This window comes from Mus caroli, chromosome 1, assembly GCF_900094665.2.
Source record: "Mus caroli chromosome 1, CAROLI_EIJ_v1.1, whole genome shotgun sequence".
In the NCBI taxonomy this organism is placed as follows: Eukaryota; Metazoa; Chordata; class Mammalia; order Rodentia; family Muridae; genus Mus; species Mus caroli.
Window position 1 is genome coordinate 147,365,020 of NC_034570.1, and position 18,417 is coordinate 147,383,436.

Consider the following 18,417-nt stretch of genomic DNA (forward strand, 5'->3'; position numbering starts at 1 on the left):
GAGGCAGGCGGATTTCTGAGTTCGAGGCCAGCCTGGTCTACAAAGTGAGTTCCAGGACAGCCAGGGCTATACAGAGAAACCCTGTTTCGAAAAAAAACCAAAAAAAAAAAAAAAAAAAAAGAAATATGAATCTATGCTGTAGATTGCATGAAATGGTAGAACTAAAACATAAATATATATTTACATTCATACAAAAAGGAAATCAATTATTAAGAGAGGTTATTGGTCGGCTAAGTAGAAAGAAGATGATGCAAAAGTATGTATAGTGTAACAGTATTTAGAATGGTAGAGTTAAATATAAACATGTATGTATAAAAACAAATAAATTACTAATAGAGGAACTGGAATGTGTTACTGCAGTCCTTTTGATAACTGAAGCATGTTAACAAATTGATGAATTATTGATTCAAAGATTAAAACACACAAAACAAAACAAAGCAATTATACAACTTATGGGGTAAAACCCAAACACTTGGGTTTGGTACATAAGAATCTTACTTAGATAAAGAAGTATAATACATTAGCTAAGAGTTTGTGGTTTACTCAAATTTCTGGAGTTAAAATACCAATGGGGGAGTTGGGCTGGAGATTTAACCCAGAGACTTGTGCATAGCCAGCAATTGCTCTACCACTGCTCAATATCCCCAGCCCCTAAGATATAAGGTCAGGAGACAGCATGATACTCCCAAGTATGCTCATTCCTCCAGTAAGATGGTGAGAAGGAAACAAGGCTATGCCAATGCTTAGTCTGTGTCCAACACTCTCAGAGATCAACCAACAGCATCTGCTTACTATTAACAATATGGAAGATGTGCTTTTCCTAAGTGTCTGACCACTTCATGGACATACTCAACTCCGGAAACAGTTTATCTGATCTCTGAAGTTTTCCTTACTCTCCTTGAGTAAACTGTCAAACCTAAGCCTCCATCTAGACTTTTCTCCTTTAGTTACTAACTAGTTCACACAAACGTGTGGTAAGAGTTTTGGTTTCTTTAACAACCCAGTTCTGGTCTGTGAATATGCTTTTGTTTGAATCCTAGGTGTGGCATAAGAGGCTGCTTCACAACAGGTGATTATGATTTGCCTTGTGCTCTAGCAGGGACATGTCTTTGCCAGCTACGGATAGTTTAATTCTGGAGACCCTGGAGAGGGAATAAATGCCAAGCCCCGGGGAGTAAGGGGGGTACAGCACTCAAAGAGGAATGCTGCTGTTCCTGGCTGCTATTTTGAGATTTGTCAACTGTTTGTCAGCAAAGAGACTAGAAGTTGGGAGACATCCTGATGACAAAGATTGGATTGGCCCCAAGAAACACAATATCCCTAATCAGCAAGTAGTAGTCTCAAGAGGTCTATACCCCCTTTTCGTTCTACCTTTCTTTCTCTCTTACCTAGTGCTAAATTGGAAGGGATTAGGGTGGAACAAAAAACTCGCTAACACAAACTCATAGATGATACTGAAACAAAGTATCCAAAATCAGATATATTATCTTTCTGTACCACTTCATTTTCTCAAACACCCTTCAGTTAACTGCTTGGCTAGCCAATCTAGAAACTTGGAGTCATTCTTAAGTTTTCCTTTCTGCTTATTATCCTCCTAGCCAAGATGCTGACTGCATGGCTTATGTTAGTTTGGGAATCTCTCTTGGTGTTTCTATCTCCATCCTTTTTTTTTTTTTTTTTTTTTTTTGGTTTTTCGAGACAGGGTTTCTCCCCATCCTTATCTTAGCTCTGTCTTTCAAAATTACTTCACCAGCCTTCAAGGGCTGTTATCTTCTGATTCTTCCATCATCATTCCTTCTTCAGAGTCACAATTAGCTTTCTAAATTCAAATCTGATCAAGTCATGATCAGACTCCCTCAACAGCTCCCAATGTCCAGGAAGAATATTGATCCCTTCAGTGACCCTGTCCTGACTACTTCCTCTCACTGGCTAAACCCACAGGCACCCTCTACCTGAGCACACACTCTTCCTGCATCTCATCCTGTTCATCTTCTGTCATCAACCTAGATCATTGTTAACTCAGGGATAGGAGGGGTGAATTGGATAGGAACAAAATTACTATTTACACTAAACCTCTATCTGAAATTTAGTGTTTCAACCAATTATGACAACAAAAATCATTAACAGTAAAATTTCCTGTCTCCATGTCACTGAAAGAAATCAGAGTTTTCCATATTGTATTACCATTTTGTATATACTTTTCTGAGGCAGGTATTGCTTTCCCTCGTTTTGAAGTATGAATCTATTCATTCTAGTAAGAGGGAAATTGAAGTTCATTTTTCAATGTCTGTTTCTCACTTATGCCATGAAATAAAGCACTGAAAGAGTCACCACGGGAGGCGAAGTCGAGAGCACAGCACCTCCACATTCTTCCTGTTTTATCATGCCTACAAGAGCAAGACTGGGTGGATCCCTGCACACAGGAGGATAAGGGGAGCCAAGGCCAGGGTGTCTTGAGTTACCAACTAACCCTTGAAGGCAGAGCAGTGACCCCAAAACAATTCTACAGTAGAACAGTCATCTTATGGTCTAACGACGGAGAGGAGTTTGGGCTTCCTCAGTTCTTTATTATTTATTTGTTTATTTTGATGTGACAATCAGAAGTTAATACTGAGTGCCCTTCTCAATTGCTTCCCACCTTACTTTTTGAGACAGGGTCTCTCATTGAGCCTGAAGTATAACACCAATCCCACTGGGTAAAATGGTGATCTCCAAGAATTTGCCCATCTCTAATTCCTCAGCACTGGAAATACAGGTGCCTGCTTCCATATCTGTTTTTTTACACAGGTATGGGGATTCAAACTCAGGTCCACTTTATTGACTAAGCCACGTCCTTAGCCCCTGGGTTTCTTCATTTCTCATAAGATAGTTCCCAAAAGAGCATGCGTATTAAAAATATCTAGGACAATGATATGCAGACAGTAATCAATTTAGGCCAAATCCTGGATTTGAGGCTTAGCTAGAAGATCAAACAGAAATAAAGTTACTGCATTTGCTAGTGGTAAATGACTTCTTACTTCAAGAAGTCTATATTAGGGTGAAATTCTCATTTTCCATTCTCACCATTAGACCTCATTTCCACACTTATCATGAAACCAGGGTGCCTATTTGTTTTTACATTCCCTTGAGTTCTTGAGGTATGAAAGAGAGGCAACTGACTTGCTCAATGATGCCCCACACATTTACCTTACTGCCCATGGCCCTAGTTAAATCCCCTCCAAACTCTCTTACCTACAGTTAGGAAGGTGCTCAGCAGCTGCTCCGTGGCAACAGGCTTAACTTCTGTTCGCAGATTAACATATCTGCCCACCACCAAGGGAGCGCGGCGGAAACCCAGAATCCTAGTTTTGAAGGTTGAAGAGAGAAGAGAGAAATCTTTGGGGATGTATTTTAAGACTCAAAAACCATGATCAATCCTGTTAAAGATATTAAGGTTTCAGAGGTAGGTAGGTGAATAAATCTTGGTTCTCAGAGGTAAACCCATGATGTCCAGACGTACACTATTCAACAGTTCAACAACACAGGAGTGGGTGAGCCTTTGTTTAAAAGGCAGAGACTTCCCGTGCTGGCTTACTAGCGTGGCTGGCCTAGAACCGATAAGTAGACCATGTGGCCTCAGACTCAGAGACCCTTTGCCTCCCATAGGCCTGGGATTAAAGTTGTACACCACCACACCTATTACTTTCTTTTAGAATGACATTTCCTGGTCAAGAATACAAATTTAGACGGGCAGAACTCTAAAACTAATCATGAAGAAACTAAGGTCATCCTTAATTCTCAAGCCTAGCAACTGACATTCTGGCATGAGCATTTTCTCTCACATTTGTAAAAACACAAGTATATATAAATATATACACACATTTGGCTTATCATCTTTTTTCCCCTCTTTGGCTTTCCTAGACAAGGTTTCTTTTGTTTGTTTGTCGGTTTACAGCCCTGGCTGTCCTGGAACTCACTTTGTAGACCAGACTGGCCTCGAATTCAGAAATCCGCCTGCCTCTACCTCTCGAGTGCTGGGATTAAAGGCATGCACCACAACGCCCGGCTTTTTTTTTTTAAGATTTATTTATTTTATATATATGAGCACATTGCCACTGTTTTTAGACATACCAGAAGAGGGCATTGAATCTCATTACAAATGGTTGTGAGCTACCATGTGGTTGCTGGAAATTGAACTCAGGACCTCTGCAAGAGCAGTCAGTGCTCTTAACCACTGAGCCATCCATCTCTCCAGACCCTAGACAAGGTTTCTTTCCTTATGTAGCCTTGGCTGTTTGATATCTCTGTAGACCAGGCTGGCCTTGAACTCACAGAGCTCCAGTTCCCTCTGCCTCCTGATTGCTGGGATTAAAGGTGTGTGCCACCACTGCCACAGCAGTATCTTCTTTCTTTCTAAACGGGAATCTCACTCTGTAGCGCAGTTTACCTGTGAACTCGTGGCAATTCTCTTGCCTCAGCCTCTCAAGTGCTGCTGGAATTACAGGCATAAACCACCACACCTGGCTTTATAGTAACCATATCTATACAGAGAATAGTTTACTAAAGCGATGCTATGGAAAATTATATTTTGCCAATAATTGGGGGGAGATACAAAACTTACTAATGACATATGGCTCATATATATTAGACCGCTGAGATTTACTAGGTTGGATATACTGACCCAGAAGTGAGGGAGAAGGCTCCCTTCATGATCTGCTGGTGTCCAACATACAGAAAGTAGAGAGTCTGAAGGGAAGACAAGGCTGGGGACAGTGTGACTCTAACGTGCATCTATATGGCTTTATGAAGCTCTGCCTGTAGTTCCTTTAAAAAACTGCAAGCATCCATAGTATTATAAACTCACTAAACTCTTTCCCTATGTAGAATATTAAGTTATTATCAAGTTTTCTCTACTACAAAATGCTAGTAAGATATGTATCTATAAACTTTGCTATGAACAGTAAGATTTCTGATACAAAACAACATAGTTTATAACAAAAAGAATAATATGTTATATGTTGCTTTAAGCAACATATAAATTAAATATATTCCTGACAATAAAACATTATCTTTAAAAAAAGTTCTGTCATTCCAGAAGGTGGAAATAGTAAGCCAAGGTTTCAAAGGCTGTTTACACATTTCTAGTGACAAGAAGCCTGTGCTCATTAGCACCTTTAATAATTGCTGTGAGTCTCCTAAACCACCTCAGTACTTCTCCATTTTAGTCAGTTCAGACAGTAGCCTAGGCTAGCCTCAAACTCCCGTTCCTTCTTCCTCAGCTCTCTAAGCACAGGGATGGCAGGTGTGCACCAGCTACACCTATGGGAATTTGTGCCTACTTGCCTGCTTTTTTTTTTTTTTTTTTTTTGAAACAGAGTTTCTCTATGTAACAGCTTTTCTTTTCTTTATTTTTTAGAAAAGCATTTTTGAATGTTTTACCTGCCTGTATATATGTATGTAAACAACCCGGTTGTCTGTTGGATTCCCTAAAACTAGGGTTGCACATGGTTGTATGGGAATCAAACCTAGGTCCTTAGGAAAAACAGTAAGTGCATTAAGCTATCTCTGTAGCCCCTAGTCTTGTTTATATTCTACCACAGTGTGTGTAAAAATGAGAAACTTTTCCTAAGTCAGAAAAAGATAAAAGTTTTCCTTTTCTTTTCTGATTTCTCTTTCTCTTGCTCTGTTGTCACTTCCAGAGGTCAAATGTTCTACCCTGAGTCTCCTCCCTCCCTCCCCAGCCCCCCACCATGTCTTTTTGTCACAGACTGAGTGCCTGTGTGGAGGAACTTGGAGCCACAGTTTGGCTAAGAAGTCCCTGTGAGAACAGCATCACTGTTCCTAGAGGCCCCTATACCCCAGCGCTCTGAGACAAAGGCTTGCTATGGATAGGCCGGTTCTGATCTCACTTAGTAGCAAACCAGCCTTGACTGCCCAGCCCCCAGCCTTGAGTCTCCTTCAGACTAGACTGTAAGTGTGCCACCTCAGCCAGCTACTGGTTATATGTTAAATGTCATGGTGACGAAGAGCACAAGTGTGCTACCCTAGCCAGCTACCGGTTATGTACTAGATTTTAGAGTGATTTTTTTGTTGTTTCTTTTTTTTAAAAAATTACTCTAATTTTTGAAGCTGTATATACATTGTACAAAATCCAGTCTCAATTCCATGCTATATATTTTATGTAATGGGAATAAATTAGTATTACTTTTTTTTTTTTTTTTTTTTGGTTTTTCGAGACAGGGTTTCTCTGTGTAGCCCTGGCTGTCCTGGAACTCACTCTGTAGACCAGGCTGGCCTCGAACTCAGAAATCTGCCTGCCTCTGCCTCCCGAGTGCTGGGATTAAAGGCATGCGCCACCACGCCCGGCAAATTAGTATTACTTACAACAGAAACAAAGCAACAGTGCTGAGGCCCAATTAATGGCTAATTCAATATAGAGATTAGAATTCAAACTTCTGTTTTCATTCTGATATTTTATTTGCCAATTAATACCTTCAACTATGACAATATGAGGCCTGCATCGAACGATGTGACATAATAGGAAGTAAAAGTCTGGGGTTAAAAATGGTTAACCCGGGGGCTGGTGAGATGGCTCAGTGGGTAAGAGCACCCGACTGCTCTTCCGAAGGTCCAGAGTTCAAATCCCAGCAACCACATGGTGGCTCACAACCATCCNCAACGAGATCTGACTCCCTCTTCTGGAGTGTCTGAAGACAGCTACAGTGTACTTATATATAATCAATAAATAAATCTTAAAAAAAAAAATGGTTAACCCGGGCTGGTGAGATGGCTCAGTAGGTAAGAGCACCCGACTGCTCTTCCGAAGGTCCAGAGTTCAAATCCCAGCAACCACATGGTGGCTCACAATCATCCGTAATGAGATCTGACTCCCTCTTCTGGAGTGTCTGAAGACAGCTACAGTGTACTTACATATAATAAATAAATCTTAAAAAAAAAAGAAACATGAGATCACACACCTGTCCAAATGGAAGGCCGCCACCTCTGCATTGTGTCTGTCATAACCAGCGTATGGCTCCCCTTCTACCACATAGTCTCTGCTGTACCTGCAAAGGGAAAGGGAAGCAGATACAGACATGAATTAATCAGTATTGGAAGTGACAGCACAAGAGGTAGAATCCATCTGTCAGCGAGTCCAATCTGTTCCACACATTCCTTTTCTGTCAACCCTGAGAACTGGGTGTTACCACCAATAGCTGGTAGATGAAGAGATAAGCTAAGATGAAAACCAGAATACTGCTTCTACCTCTGCAACCATCTTTGAATAAAACACAGATGCTGTTAGCTTTACTCCAAAAATGTCTTTCAGTGTAGTTTAAATGCAACCACAAGGTGAGTTTCTAGAAAGAAAGAACCATCTTTGTATCTCCAGCATAGTATTCCACCCAGAGTCATGCTGCTTAATAAATGACTTTAAATGTTTATTAATGTTGCAAGGCTTATAGGAGAAGTTTAAGTTTCTTGGGGAAGCTCTTGGTGGCACCTCTGTTTTGTTAATGGGAAGGCAAAGGTGCTTCTGCAAACAGCAGTTTGAATAACCATTCCTGTTCTCTCTTTTCCAATTTATCTTGGACTGGTAGTAAAAGGATAGCCTTGAGCAAAACCTTTCTGTTCTGCATCTCAGCCATCCCTTATCTATAAGCCCAGGACTGGACTGAGGTAATTTCTAAGTTCTCTTTCATCTTAGATGATTTTATGCCACACGCATTACATAAAGAAAAAACAAAAAAAAATTGGCACCTTTCTTTCAAAGATACAATTTGAAACTTGTTAATTAGGAAGGAAAAAGTATTTAACTCACCTACAGCTGCTCACCTGCATTCTGAACCAAAGGGGACCTATGGGACTTTAGAAGGAAATTGTGACATTGAGGCTGAGACTCAAGTGACGAGCAATGTCACGGAACACAGCATTTCATAGATGCTCAAACAGTGATCATCAAGTGGGAAATGGAACCACGAGAAGTAATGACTGTCAGTGTTCTTAGAACACAAAGTGAAACCCTACTCTAAAGCATATTCTCAAGGCAGAGTGATGCAGGGGTCCGATTAGAAGGCAGCCCTGCATCCCCATCGTCTCAGCCCCATCTTGTACCATGTGTTACAGTTCCTTAGGTTCTGTAGGTTTATACTGGCTGCCTTTCAATTGTCAGTTTAAAAATACCACTGCAGCAGAAGCTGACACGGTAACAAGCACTCCTCTCTGCCACAGGTGCAGGTGGCCATTCAGCTGGGGAACAGGCCTTGAACGCACGTCAGGAGTTCGCACAGTCATGAGAAACTATGAGATGCGGTACAGCACATCACCCCTGAAGCCTCAAGGACCTTCCCACTAACTAAAGGCAGCTGAGAGTGAAATACATGGACCAGAGGCACCTAGGGACTTTGAGGGTAGGCTCCAGAGCAAAGAGGAGTAAGAATCAAAATGAAGGAACCACAGTGGGGTCAGGAGGCTGGAATTCTGTGTTGTACGTGATTGTATGTACATATATGTGTGAATTTGCATGGGGTGTGTGTGTGTGTGCATATGTGTGTACATGCATGTGAAGGCTAGAGGATAGCTGCAGTGTCATTCTTTAAGCACTAACTCTTTAAAAAGTGTTCTTCATTGACATGGAACTTCCTGGTTGGCCAGTGGGACCCAAGAATCCACTGGCTCTGTCTCCCCAGTACTGAGATCACAAGCACACATCACCATGCCTGGTCTTGCTCACATATGTGTGTATATAGATGTATTTGCCTGTGTGTGTGTGTGTGGAAGCCAGAAGCTGGTATCTTTCCTTTATTGCTCTCTACCTTATTATTTCTGAGACATGTCTCTTTCCAAACCTGAAGCTTGCTGCTTCAGCTAGTGTGGTGGTTTGAAGAAGAATGGCCTCCACGGGCTCATGTATCTAAGTGCTCAGTCTTCAGGGAGGAGTATATTTGAAAGGATGATAAGGATTAGGAGGCGTGGCCTAGTTGGAGTACCACAGAGGGTGGGCTTTGAGGTTTCAAAAGTCCATGCCAGTAGGCGGTCTCTGCCCCTGCTTGTAGATCAGGATGTAGCATGGTACTTCGCCAGCACCATGCCTGCTGCCATGCATTCTGCCGTGATGATAATGGACTAACCCTCCGAAACCGTAAGCAAGCCCCCAATTTTATAAGCATTGCCTTGGTCATGGTATCTCTTCACTGCAGTTATTTGTTGCCTACAAAAATCAATTTACTTCTAGAATGAATATAAGACATTGAGAAAAAAAAATCACTTGTATACTATACTACAAAAAAATCAATAAGTGTCACATTTTGTGTGTGTGTGTGTATTTATATATATCACAAGACTGGCTTCAAACTCAGAGTTTGGCTGTCTCTGACTCCCAAGTGCTGGGATTAAAGGTATGCACCACTAGGCCCAGTCAAACCATGGACTTAAATTAACATACCATTATTGGCTCATCAATTGGATAATTGAACAACATTAGTAACTTGGGGGAAATTGGAGGCAAAGGTAGTTAATGGCACTTACCTAGTATTCTTCCTTAAATGAACCCGAAACTGCTCAAAAAACAGAAACCAAACTCAAAAAGGCTCTAGATAAAGGGAGCAATGCTTCAGCACTGACAGGGGTGCCCCCATCTGAAGTCTGCTAACTCTATCATCTTTGGATATCCAGTTTTTAGTTGTACTTTCAGTGGAGGGGGCAACACATTGTTTATTTTCTACTCAGTTCATTCTGTACCTCTAATACTTCCCACACTGAAGATATTTAATGTATAAGGAATCAATAACCAGGCATGGAAGCACAACAGGCCTACATGATGCAGGAGGATTACCAAGTTGAGGCCAGCCTGGGTTATATAGTGAAACTGTTTCAAAACAAACCCAACAAACAAAGCTCCAGAGAAGTCAATGTTAGCTCTGTTCAAAAGGGCAGTTGTTTATAAGGCCCAGGCTGCCCTCTGATTTATAACAATCCTGCCAAACCCTCCCAAGCGCAGACGACAGGTCTGACTGAACCACCGTTATCTGGCTTTTTAAAAGACCTAACAGAATCAAGGCAGGGTCCCATAGACCTCTCTCAAAGAATCATTGAACCTTCAGAACTAGAGAGACTTTTGAGATGTCCCAGCCTAGCTCTGTCACTGTACTGGAAAGAACAGCAAGGAGAATGCTCTTCTACGAACCCCAAGTTGACTGAATCAGCAACCACATACACCTTCTAAGATGAAGACTCACCGCTTAGGTTTAAAGACAACTTTCTGTCCTCCTTCAAGAATCAGTAAAGCTTTCAGCTGTGTCCCTTTATAGCCCACATCAGCTTTAATGATTTTCTTAGTGGCCATGGCATGCATGATCGCTCCTAGCTCTGGTGTCTCTTCAGGGTACACTTCCCGGGGCACCACCCACTGGGCTGCAATCTCCCAAGGAGACTGCAGGGTGTGGTCCAACTTGGGCACCAGCTCCACCCGCAAGCCAGTCATCATTCGGTGAAAAGCTCTCTGGTCCTCTCGGTTGGCAGCTGATGTATCTAAATTGTCTATCAGGAAAACTTTGGTGAAGATAAAAATGACGAGGAGTATTGCTAACAGCACAACTCGCTGCTTCAGCTTCATGGTGGCCTCTTTTCCTTGTCCTCAGCCCACGTCCTGGCTGGCTTATCACAGGGAACAGGTGGTGACGATTAGCAAGGAGATTCCATGATTACATATTTCTTCACTGCAGTGCCTCCACAATTCCTGTAGGCCAAAGTAGAAAGGATGATTTGATTAGGAATTCCAGCATTCTACCTCTACATTTTGCAGGCCTCTAATGTCACTTTCCCTTTCAGTGATTCATTGCTAACACTGAGCTTGAGGAGGCCCATTAACTGAAGACAGTGTGGGAAAGAAGGAAGGAAGGGAGGAAGAATTGGGTACATGGAAAATTATAAGAAACATTTTCCCATTTTAATTAGGACAGGGGCTCATCTGGGAGCCATTTGGTTGCTATATATATTTCCAAAAATTATAAAAATAAGGGGAGGAAAAAATAAAAGCAAAATACTGAGCTAAATATAGGTTTTGTTTTTTGGTTGTTTTTTTTTTTTTTTTCTTTGAGACAGGGTTTCTCTGTATAGCCCTGGCTGTCCTGGATCTCCCTTTGTAGACCAGGCTGGCCTCGAATTTAGAAATCCGCCTGCCTCTGCCTCCCAAGTGCTGGGATTAAAGGCGTGTGGCACCACCGCCCGGCTAAATATAGTTCTTAACTCCAACTTTTACAGTTCAAGATCCGTAGGTGAACCCTTGTCATGTCTGGTCATTTCCCAGTTCCTTCTATTCCTTGTGCAATAGAAACTCCCAAGAAAAACAAGGGTCCAGGAGAGAGGCCTAACCGCTCTTCAAATGCAAATACCCAGCAATCAGTCAGACAATAGCTACACGTGTGTGATTAAGTACAACAGCGAACCTGGACACGTCCTCTCCTTAATCAGACCGCCATTAACTGTTTTTCCAGCTAAAGTATAGATAATCAAATCTGGATGAATTAAGTAGAGGAAAACCACTTCCCTCGGCCATCTGGCTGTTAACAGACTGTGAGCAGATAGCTCACAAAACCTAACGCTGTTATGCTGTGAATGGGGGGCAAACAGCAAGGATGCTAACGCCATGGACCCATGTGTGCTCACCACACTGGGGCAGTTCTCATGACAGAGGTGTCAAAACACACAATTCAGTTTTATTTGTATGCTGAGAGGCTGCTTTTCCACTTCACTGCTATTTTTTTAAGACTAGGACTCATGTAGTCCAAGGCTGAACTCCTGATCTTCCTGCTAATATGGCACAAGTGCTTGCTCACAGACATGGGCGACACTGCCCAACTCCACAAGGCCATTTTAAAATGCACACAAGCTCACTCTGCTATATGCCTACAGACAGTACTGTACAGCAATGGAACAAAATAAATGACAAGAAGATAACAGGGTGCTGCTTAGTTCTAAAATTCACTCAACAACCCAAACCATTCATCTAAGAAATAAGACTAACACAAAAAACAGCAAACTTTGCTGAGACACTCCCATCTAAATCTGAGGCTTCTTTAACAAATGGAAACAACCCAAGAGCTAACTTCTGAGCAATGCCTTGTCACAGGGCCAGCTGCTGTGACATTCATTCTGAGGACCAATCACTCCTTGTTCTTCTCATGAAGGCAGCAGACAGTGAGGCAAAGTCAAGTCCTAGTCACCCCACACCTGCTCTGTCCTCACCACTGCTCACCACACGGTTAAGCCGGGACAAGAGCTGTGAGTGCAACTGAAAACGGAATTGGTTTTTATTTGGTTATTTTTTAAGTTAGCACACAAAGTAATAGATTTCATTACGCTAAATGTAATTGTGATGCTATGGGCTTTGGCCTGACACTCAGTAAAAGCAGTTCCTGGTAATTATGCACCCCGGCAGTGTCAGGAGAGTGGGTTCAGTATTAGCTCCAATGATCCCGTTCTTTCTTCATCTGGTCAACAGTACACATTGCAGGGTGCACTGATAAAGGAAACAGGACGGTAGCAGCCTCTTCAGCACCTCCAACCCAAACAGTCCCAGTCTAACACCGGGCAGTTCTGGCTAAAGGAGACAGCTAAATGGGCTTTTCCTTTCTATAAAATGCACTTTGGGACTAGAGTCTGGCTAATTAGACTTTGATAGTATATATCTGATGGTTATGCATATTTTATGGAGAATAGAGACTCTTCCCTCACATTTATAGATATAAATAGCACTCCCAAACCCCTTTTGTTTGGCTTGGCTTGGCTGGCCTTGAACCTGAAGCAATCTTTCTGTCCCCCTCCCCACTTGTAGGGCCTGCAGACATGGGCTTGGAGCTGTTTGGTTTGTTGTGCTGGGGAATGGTACCCAGAGCCTTGTGAATGCTAACCAAATGCTCTCCCACTGAGCTACACACCCAGCCATATCTGTCTTTCTAATTACCAATGAAACAGGGAAGTTTAACAGTCCCAAAATCAAGACAAAAAGATTCAAACTGGGAACCCAGTTTGTAAGTGTTAAGTTTTGAAATCTCGTCACCTTTTGAAAAGGCCTCAGAAGCGAGTACTCATCGATTCTGCAAACAATTCATCTATCGGGTAGAACAGAAATTTATATGGGGGGAATTGAATTAAATTGTTACATTATCACTATCCAACTTTGAAGGATTATAGTGAAAGCAGATATGAAAAAAAGGGAAGTGAGCTTTCATGTTTGTGACTCATGAGTTGACACATATGGGTATATGACTGTAGGGTGGCACTAGTCGTTCTTCTTTTTTTGAAAGGAGGAGAGGAACTGTTTAGACAGGGCCTCACTAGTAGCTGATCCACTGCCATCTTAGTTGGTAAGTGATGGGATTACAGCTTGTGCCTACATACCTGCCAGTGATGTGGCACTGTTCTTCACAGCTCTCTTCCACTCCTACAGCCCCCATCACAAGCTCACTACAATGTTCAGTTCCTCCTACCTGACCCTGGAAAGAACAGATTTCTGGACCTGTGGGCTTCACTGTAGTCTAAGTAGTCCCTCGATCATCCTGAATTCTAAAAATTCCTTAACAGGGCATTAAAAGCTTATTCTAACTCAGCAGTCATCAGCCTGTGGATCTTGACCCCTTGGAGGTCAAATGACCCTTTCACCAAAGACCATTGAGAAACAGATATTTACATTACAATTCTTTACAGAGTTTCTCTGTGTAGCCCTGGCTGTCCTGGAACTCACTCTGTAGTCCAGGCTGGCCTCGAAATCAGAAATCCACCTGCCTCTGCCTCCCAAGTGCTGGATTAAAGGCGTGCGCCACCACTGTCTGGCTACATTACAAATCGTTTTTTAAAAAATTAGATATTTTCTTCATTTCCATCTCAAATGCTATCCCCAAAGCCCCCTATACCCCCCCCCCCCCCCGCTCCCCAACACACTCACTCCCACTTCCTGGCCCTGGCATTCCCCTGTACTGGGGCATATGATCTTCGCAAGACCAAGGGCCTCTCCTCCCATTGATGGCTGACTATGCCACCCTTTTGCTACATATGCAACTAGAGACACAGCTCTTCGGGGTGTGTGTGGGGGTACTGGTTAGTTCATATTTTGTTACACCTATAGGGTTGCAGACCCCTTTAGCTCCTTGGGTATTTTCTCCCGCTCCTTCATTAGGGACCCTGTGTTCCATCCTGTAGATGACTGTGAGCATCCAGGGTCCTGTCAGCAAAATCTTGCTGACATATGCAATAGTGTCTGGGTTTGGTGGATGATTATGGGATAGATTTCCCAGATGGGGCAGTCTCTGGATGGTCCTTCCTTCCTTCTCAGCTCCAAACTTTGTCTCTGTAACTCCTTCCATGGGTGTTTTGTTTCCCATTCTAAGGAAGAGCGACATTACAATTCATAACAGTGGCAAAATTACAGTTATGACGTAACAATGAAAATAATTTCATGGTTGGGGATCACCACATCACGAGGAACCGTATAAAGGGCCGCAGCGTTAGGAAGGCTGAGAACCACTGCTCTTAGTGGTTTTGAGTGAAGCAGCTCTCCCACGGCCCATCTTGGCTCCTGACAAAGATCTATGGATGCTGGGTCTCCTCTTGATGCATAGCTGCCCTTTGCTTCCACCATTCCTCACCTTCAACACCCTTAAAACACTCCTTCCTCCTTATCTCCTCTTGTTTAAAGCCCAATCCTGCTCTCAGGACCCAGCTCTAAGGGCATTTCTAGCCCCTCCCCAGCCTGTTAACACCTCCCTCCTTCTGACCAGTATATAACTACATTCTGTCTTAAATTGCCTTGTGCATAGTTCCTAATTCCCTGCCAGAATCATGACTTCTTAGGAGATTTCCCTTGCTCCTTTATATTTGAGAAAGGGTACCCAAGACTCAGCTTCTGGGCTGTATTATTACCCTTTTAGATTTGAGACTAACAGTATATTATATACTCTGTAAGCTGGTTTTTAAGATCTTCCACTTCAGATGCAAGAAAATAAAAGCAGGGTCACTGGGTATCTTCCAAACTTCTCCTGAAAACCTCCCTAGCATTCCCAAAGCCGCACTGCATGTCCGTTCCATTTCATGTCCTCACCTCCTGCTGTAAACGCTCACACAGTGCAGCACTGTTCAGCTACACACGGTCATTTGTTTTCATGTTTGTTATATGGAACAGAGCCCACTTCAAAGAACAAGTAGACTCAAGGTGATGACATACCTCAGAAAATGTTAAGTATAAAAGAGGCAGTGCAAGTGGGACATTTGCCTCAGCTCCACACGACAAGCTGGCATAACTTCACGAGGAGTCTTCCTAGGAACACGGACTTCACTCCCCAGCAGCCCACATGGGCTTGCCACACAGGCTCATTTTCTTTCACCTTTCACACACAGACACCACAACCCTTCCTGTTGCTACAGGTCTGGAAGGGCAAACCTTTGCCTGTAAAGTGCTTCAGCAAGAGCTTTATAGATTCACAAGGAAGGAAACAGGGCATCTTAGTATAAAGACCTCTGTTCAAGAATCTAGAGATGCTGCAAAGAAGATATAGAGAAAAACGTATTGATACAGAGGTGTATAAACTGTGCAGCTAAAATTCACATATGCAGGCAGCTAAGGAACGTGGAACATCTGGCTTAATACTTACTGGGTTGGGGAGGTCCTTTAAGTCACAGCTCTAGGGAGGCGCCGAGCCTCATTAGTAGCTGAGCCCCTTTGACTGGGCCTCTGATTTGACAAATTAAGGCTAATTCCAACTTTTATTCACAGCTATGAAAAGTGAAAGTTTCAGTTAAAGTGAATAGAAGTTTCACTTTTTTTGCGAGAATTTCCAAATTAGGTTCTTCCCACATAAATGGAAGCCTTGTGATTGTAAAATATCACAAAACAAGTATATATTCAGTTACAAACATTTTGTGCAGATGACTAGGGGATTTGTGGCATAGAGACTTTATTAAATAGCTAGTGTGTATTCGTATCTATGCATGCTCTCGCAATGTCTCCTATCCTGAATATAAACTCTTAGGTCCCTTTTACCAATCAATCTCTTTGAAAGTGTTGGTTTCAGCAAAACTGAAGACTTGGTATGTTTCAGAAAAAATAAGATCTTAATGCAAAGTTCTTTGTGTATTTATTGTGTACGTATGGGAAACACGTATAGAAGTCAAAAGACCTCCTTGTGGGTTCTGGGGACTGAACTCATGGGTCATCAGGCTTGGTGGCAGGTGCCTTTACCTGCAGAGGCTACACAGATAACCCAGATCTGAATTTAATTAAGATTTTCTTGTGGACTATTTCCATAGATAGTCATCAACAATTCCTTCCACCAAAGGATGGGGTCTATTTTTTTCTCCACCTGATGTGTTTTGATCAAAAAGCTATACAAGTAACTATGTTCCACTTCTGAGCCTAGGCATATTGGGAAAGTCATTTCATACCCAGACCTAATGGCTCATTTACTAAAACCGACTTACATACTTTACCACCTTATGATACAGTGCAATGGAGGCTAACATCACATATTCATACCACACACGCTCAGCTTATAATGCCCAACCTTTTTATTTCAGCCAAAGCCAAGAGCAAAACTCCTAACCCCTTAATACACAGGGGATAAAAATATCTTCTCCTAATGTACCGAACCTCTGATTTTTAACTGGCGTTAACGTTACAGCAGTAAGTCACAATCTTATTAGCTGTTATAGGCTTACACCCTTTGCCCCTTAGCAAGAAAAAAAATTTCACTGTGATCAGTCAATACAAATAAAAAAACAGATGGGAAACGTGGCCCTACATTCTATTTCACACAAAAATCAGAAATACAGCATGCCTTTCACAAGCCTTTCATTCAGAAAACTAGCTGTGTTTAAAGATGATGACTCTGTCCTTAAAAGTGTTTATGTTTAAGAATTAAAGCTTTTAAAACTTAAGTGTTAGCCCGGCGTGGTGACGCACGCCTTTAATCCCAGCACTCGGGAAGCAGAGGCAGGTGGATCTCTGAGTTCGAGGCCAGCCTGGTCTACAGAGTGAGTTCCAGGACAGCCAGGGCAACATAGAGAAACCCTGTCTCAACACCCCCACCCCCCCCAACCCCCCCCCCAAAAAAAAAAACCTTAAGTGGGGCTGGTGAGATGGCTCAGTGGGTAAGAGCACCCGACTGCTCTTCCGAAGGTCCAGAGTTCAAATCCCAGCAACCACATGGTGGCTCACAACCATCCATAACGAGATCTGGCTCCCTCTTCTGGAGTGTCTGAAGACAGCTTCAATGTACTTACATATAATAAATAAATAAATAAATAAATAAATCTTTAAAAAAAAAAAAACCTTAAGTGTTGAGAGTAAGTTACAGCTAGTGGTATTTAAAAAAAAAATTATTTCCTACAAGTTTGAGTTGGACTATTAGATTTTCCTTAATATTTTCATTTCCACTTAAACACCCATACACTATCTTTAAAATAAGAAACTTCCATGTGAAGTCTTTTAACAGTTCCCTGTGAAGGGCATCAACAAAAAATGACCACCGGGATTTAATGAAGCATTAAGGGAACTGCCCAAGTGTGAGCCGAAGATGAGAATGACAACAAAAACTATTCTCTCTTTAAAAAAAGAAAAAGAAAGAAAGAAAACCTTGTAGCCATCCCCATTTAAACCTTAATTCAAGACAACCTTCTAACTTTCTCCCTTTAAAAAAACAGACAAGACTTTTATAAAGCAAGACCTGGTACACAAAAAAGAGACAGGCATTTTTCAGTGACCCAGACACTCAGTGCAAAGTGCTTTAAGGTTCAAGGTGTTTCGTTATTCAATTATCAGTACATAAGCCACCATTTAAGGCTGTCACAGAACGGTCTTCATATATGCTGTGGGAATATGGAATTTCCAATATTTCCCTCTAGTTTTATTGTTTTTTTAAATCAGAATTGTCTTTAGGTGCAAATCACTACAGTTCTCAAAAGATATAAACATCTGCAATTAAAAACACCTTAATGTTTTATTGACTGATTGTTTAGACAGAATATCAGTATATTGCTACCCAGGCTGGCCCAGAACTCTTGGGCGCAAATGATCCTCCTACCTGGGGCTTCAAGCACACAACCAGGCTTAGTTTCTACCCCTAGTTTCCACCCCTATGTTCCCAAAGTATGTCAGTGTGTCAAGTTTACAAACCACGAGAATTAACTTTCAGGAATAACAGACCTCAAACAGATCTGTGCTGAAATTATGGCTAGGTGGGTCCAAGTGTGCTCACCTTTTTAGAGTATGAAGGAACACACGTGCGTTCGAGCATGCGTGCACATGCACACTTTTTTTGGCATAGCCTTCTCTTCTACTGTCTAGTGAGTTCCTTGAGGACAGGAGATCTGTTTTACTCTTTTTTTTTTTTTTTTTTTTTTTTTTTTTTTTTTACTTCCCAAGGCCCTAACAGAAGTGAATAGCAAGGG

General features: G+C 42.1%; 1 protein-coding gene across 2 annotated transcripts in view; it reads right to left on the reverse strand.

Moving 5' to 3' along the window:
* The window catches only part of Fam20b (FAM20B glycosaminoglycan xylosylkinase), a 36,507-nt gene that overhangs the window by 12,940 nt on the left and 5,150 nt on the right, over window positions 1-18,417 (reverse strand). For both annotated transcript variants that reach the window (XM_021159601.2, XM_021159592.2), the window contains exons 3-5: window positions 10,215-10,714; window positions 6,957-7,043; window positions 3,232-3,341 (exon numbers count right to left, since the gene is read on the reverse strand). In XM_021159601.2, coding sequence (XP_021015260.1) covers window positions 3,232-3,341; window positions 6,957-7,043; window positions 10,215-10,591 — 574 coding nt within the window. In that variant the 5' untranslated portion in view covers window positions 10,592-10,714. The remainder of the gene's footprint in view (window positions 1-3,231; window positions 3,342-6,956; window positions 7,044-10,214; window positions 10,715-18,417) is intronic.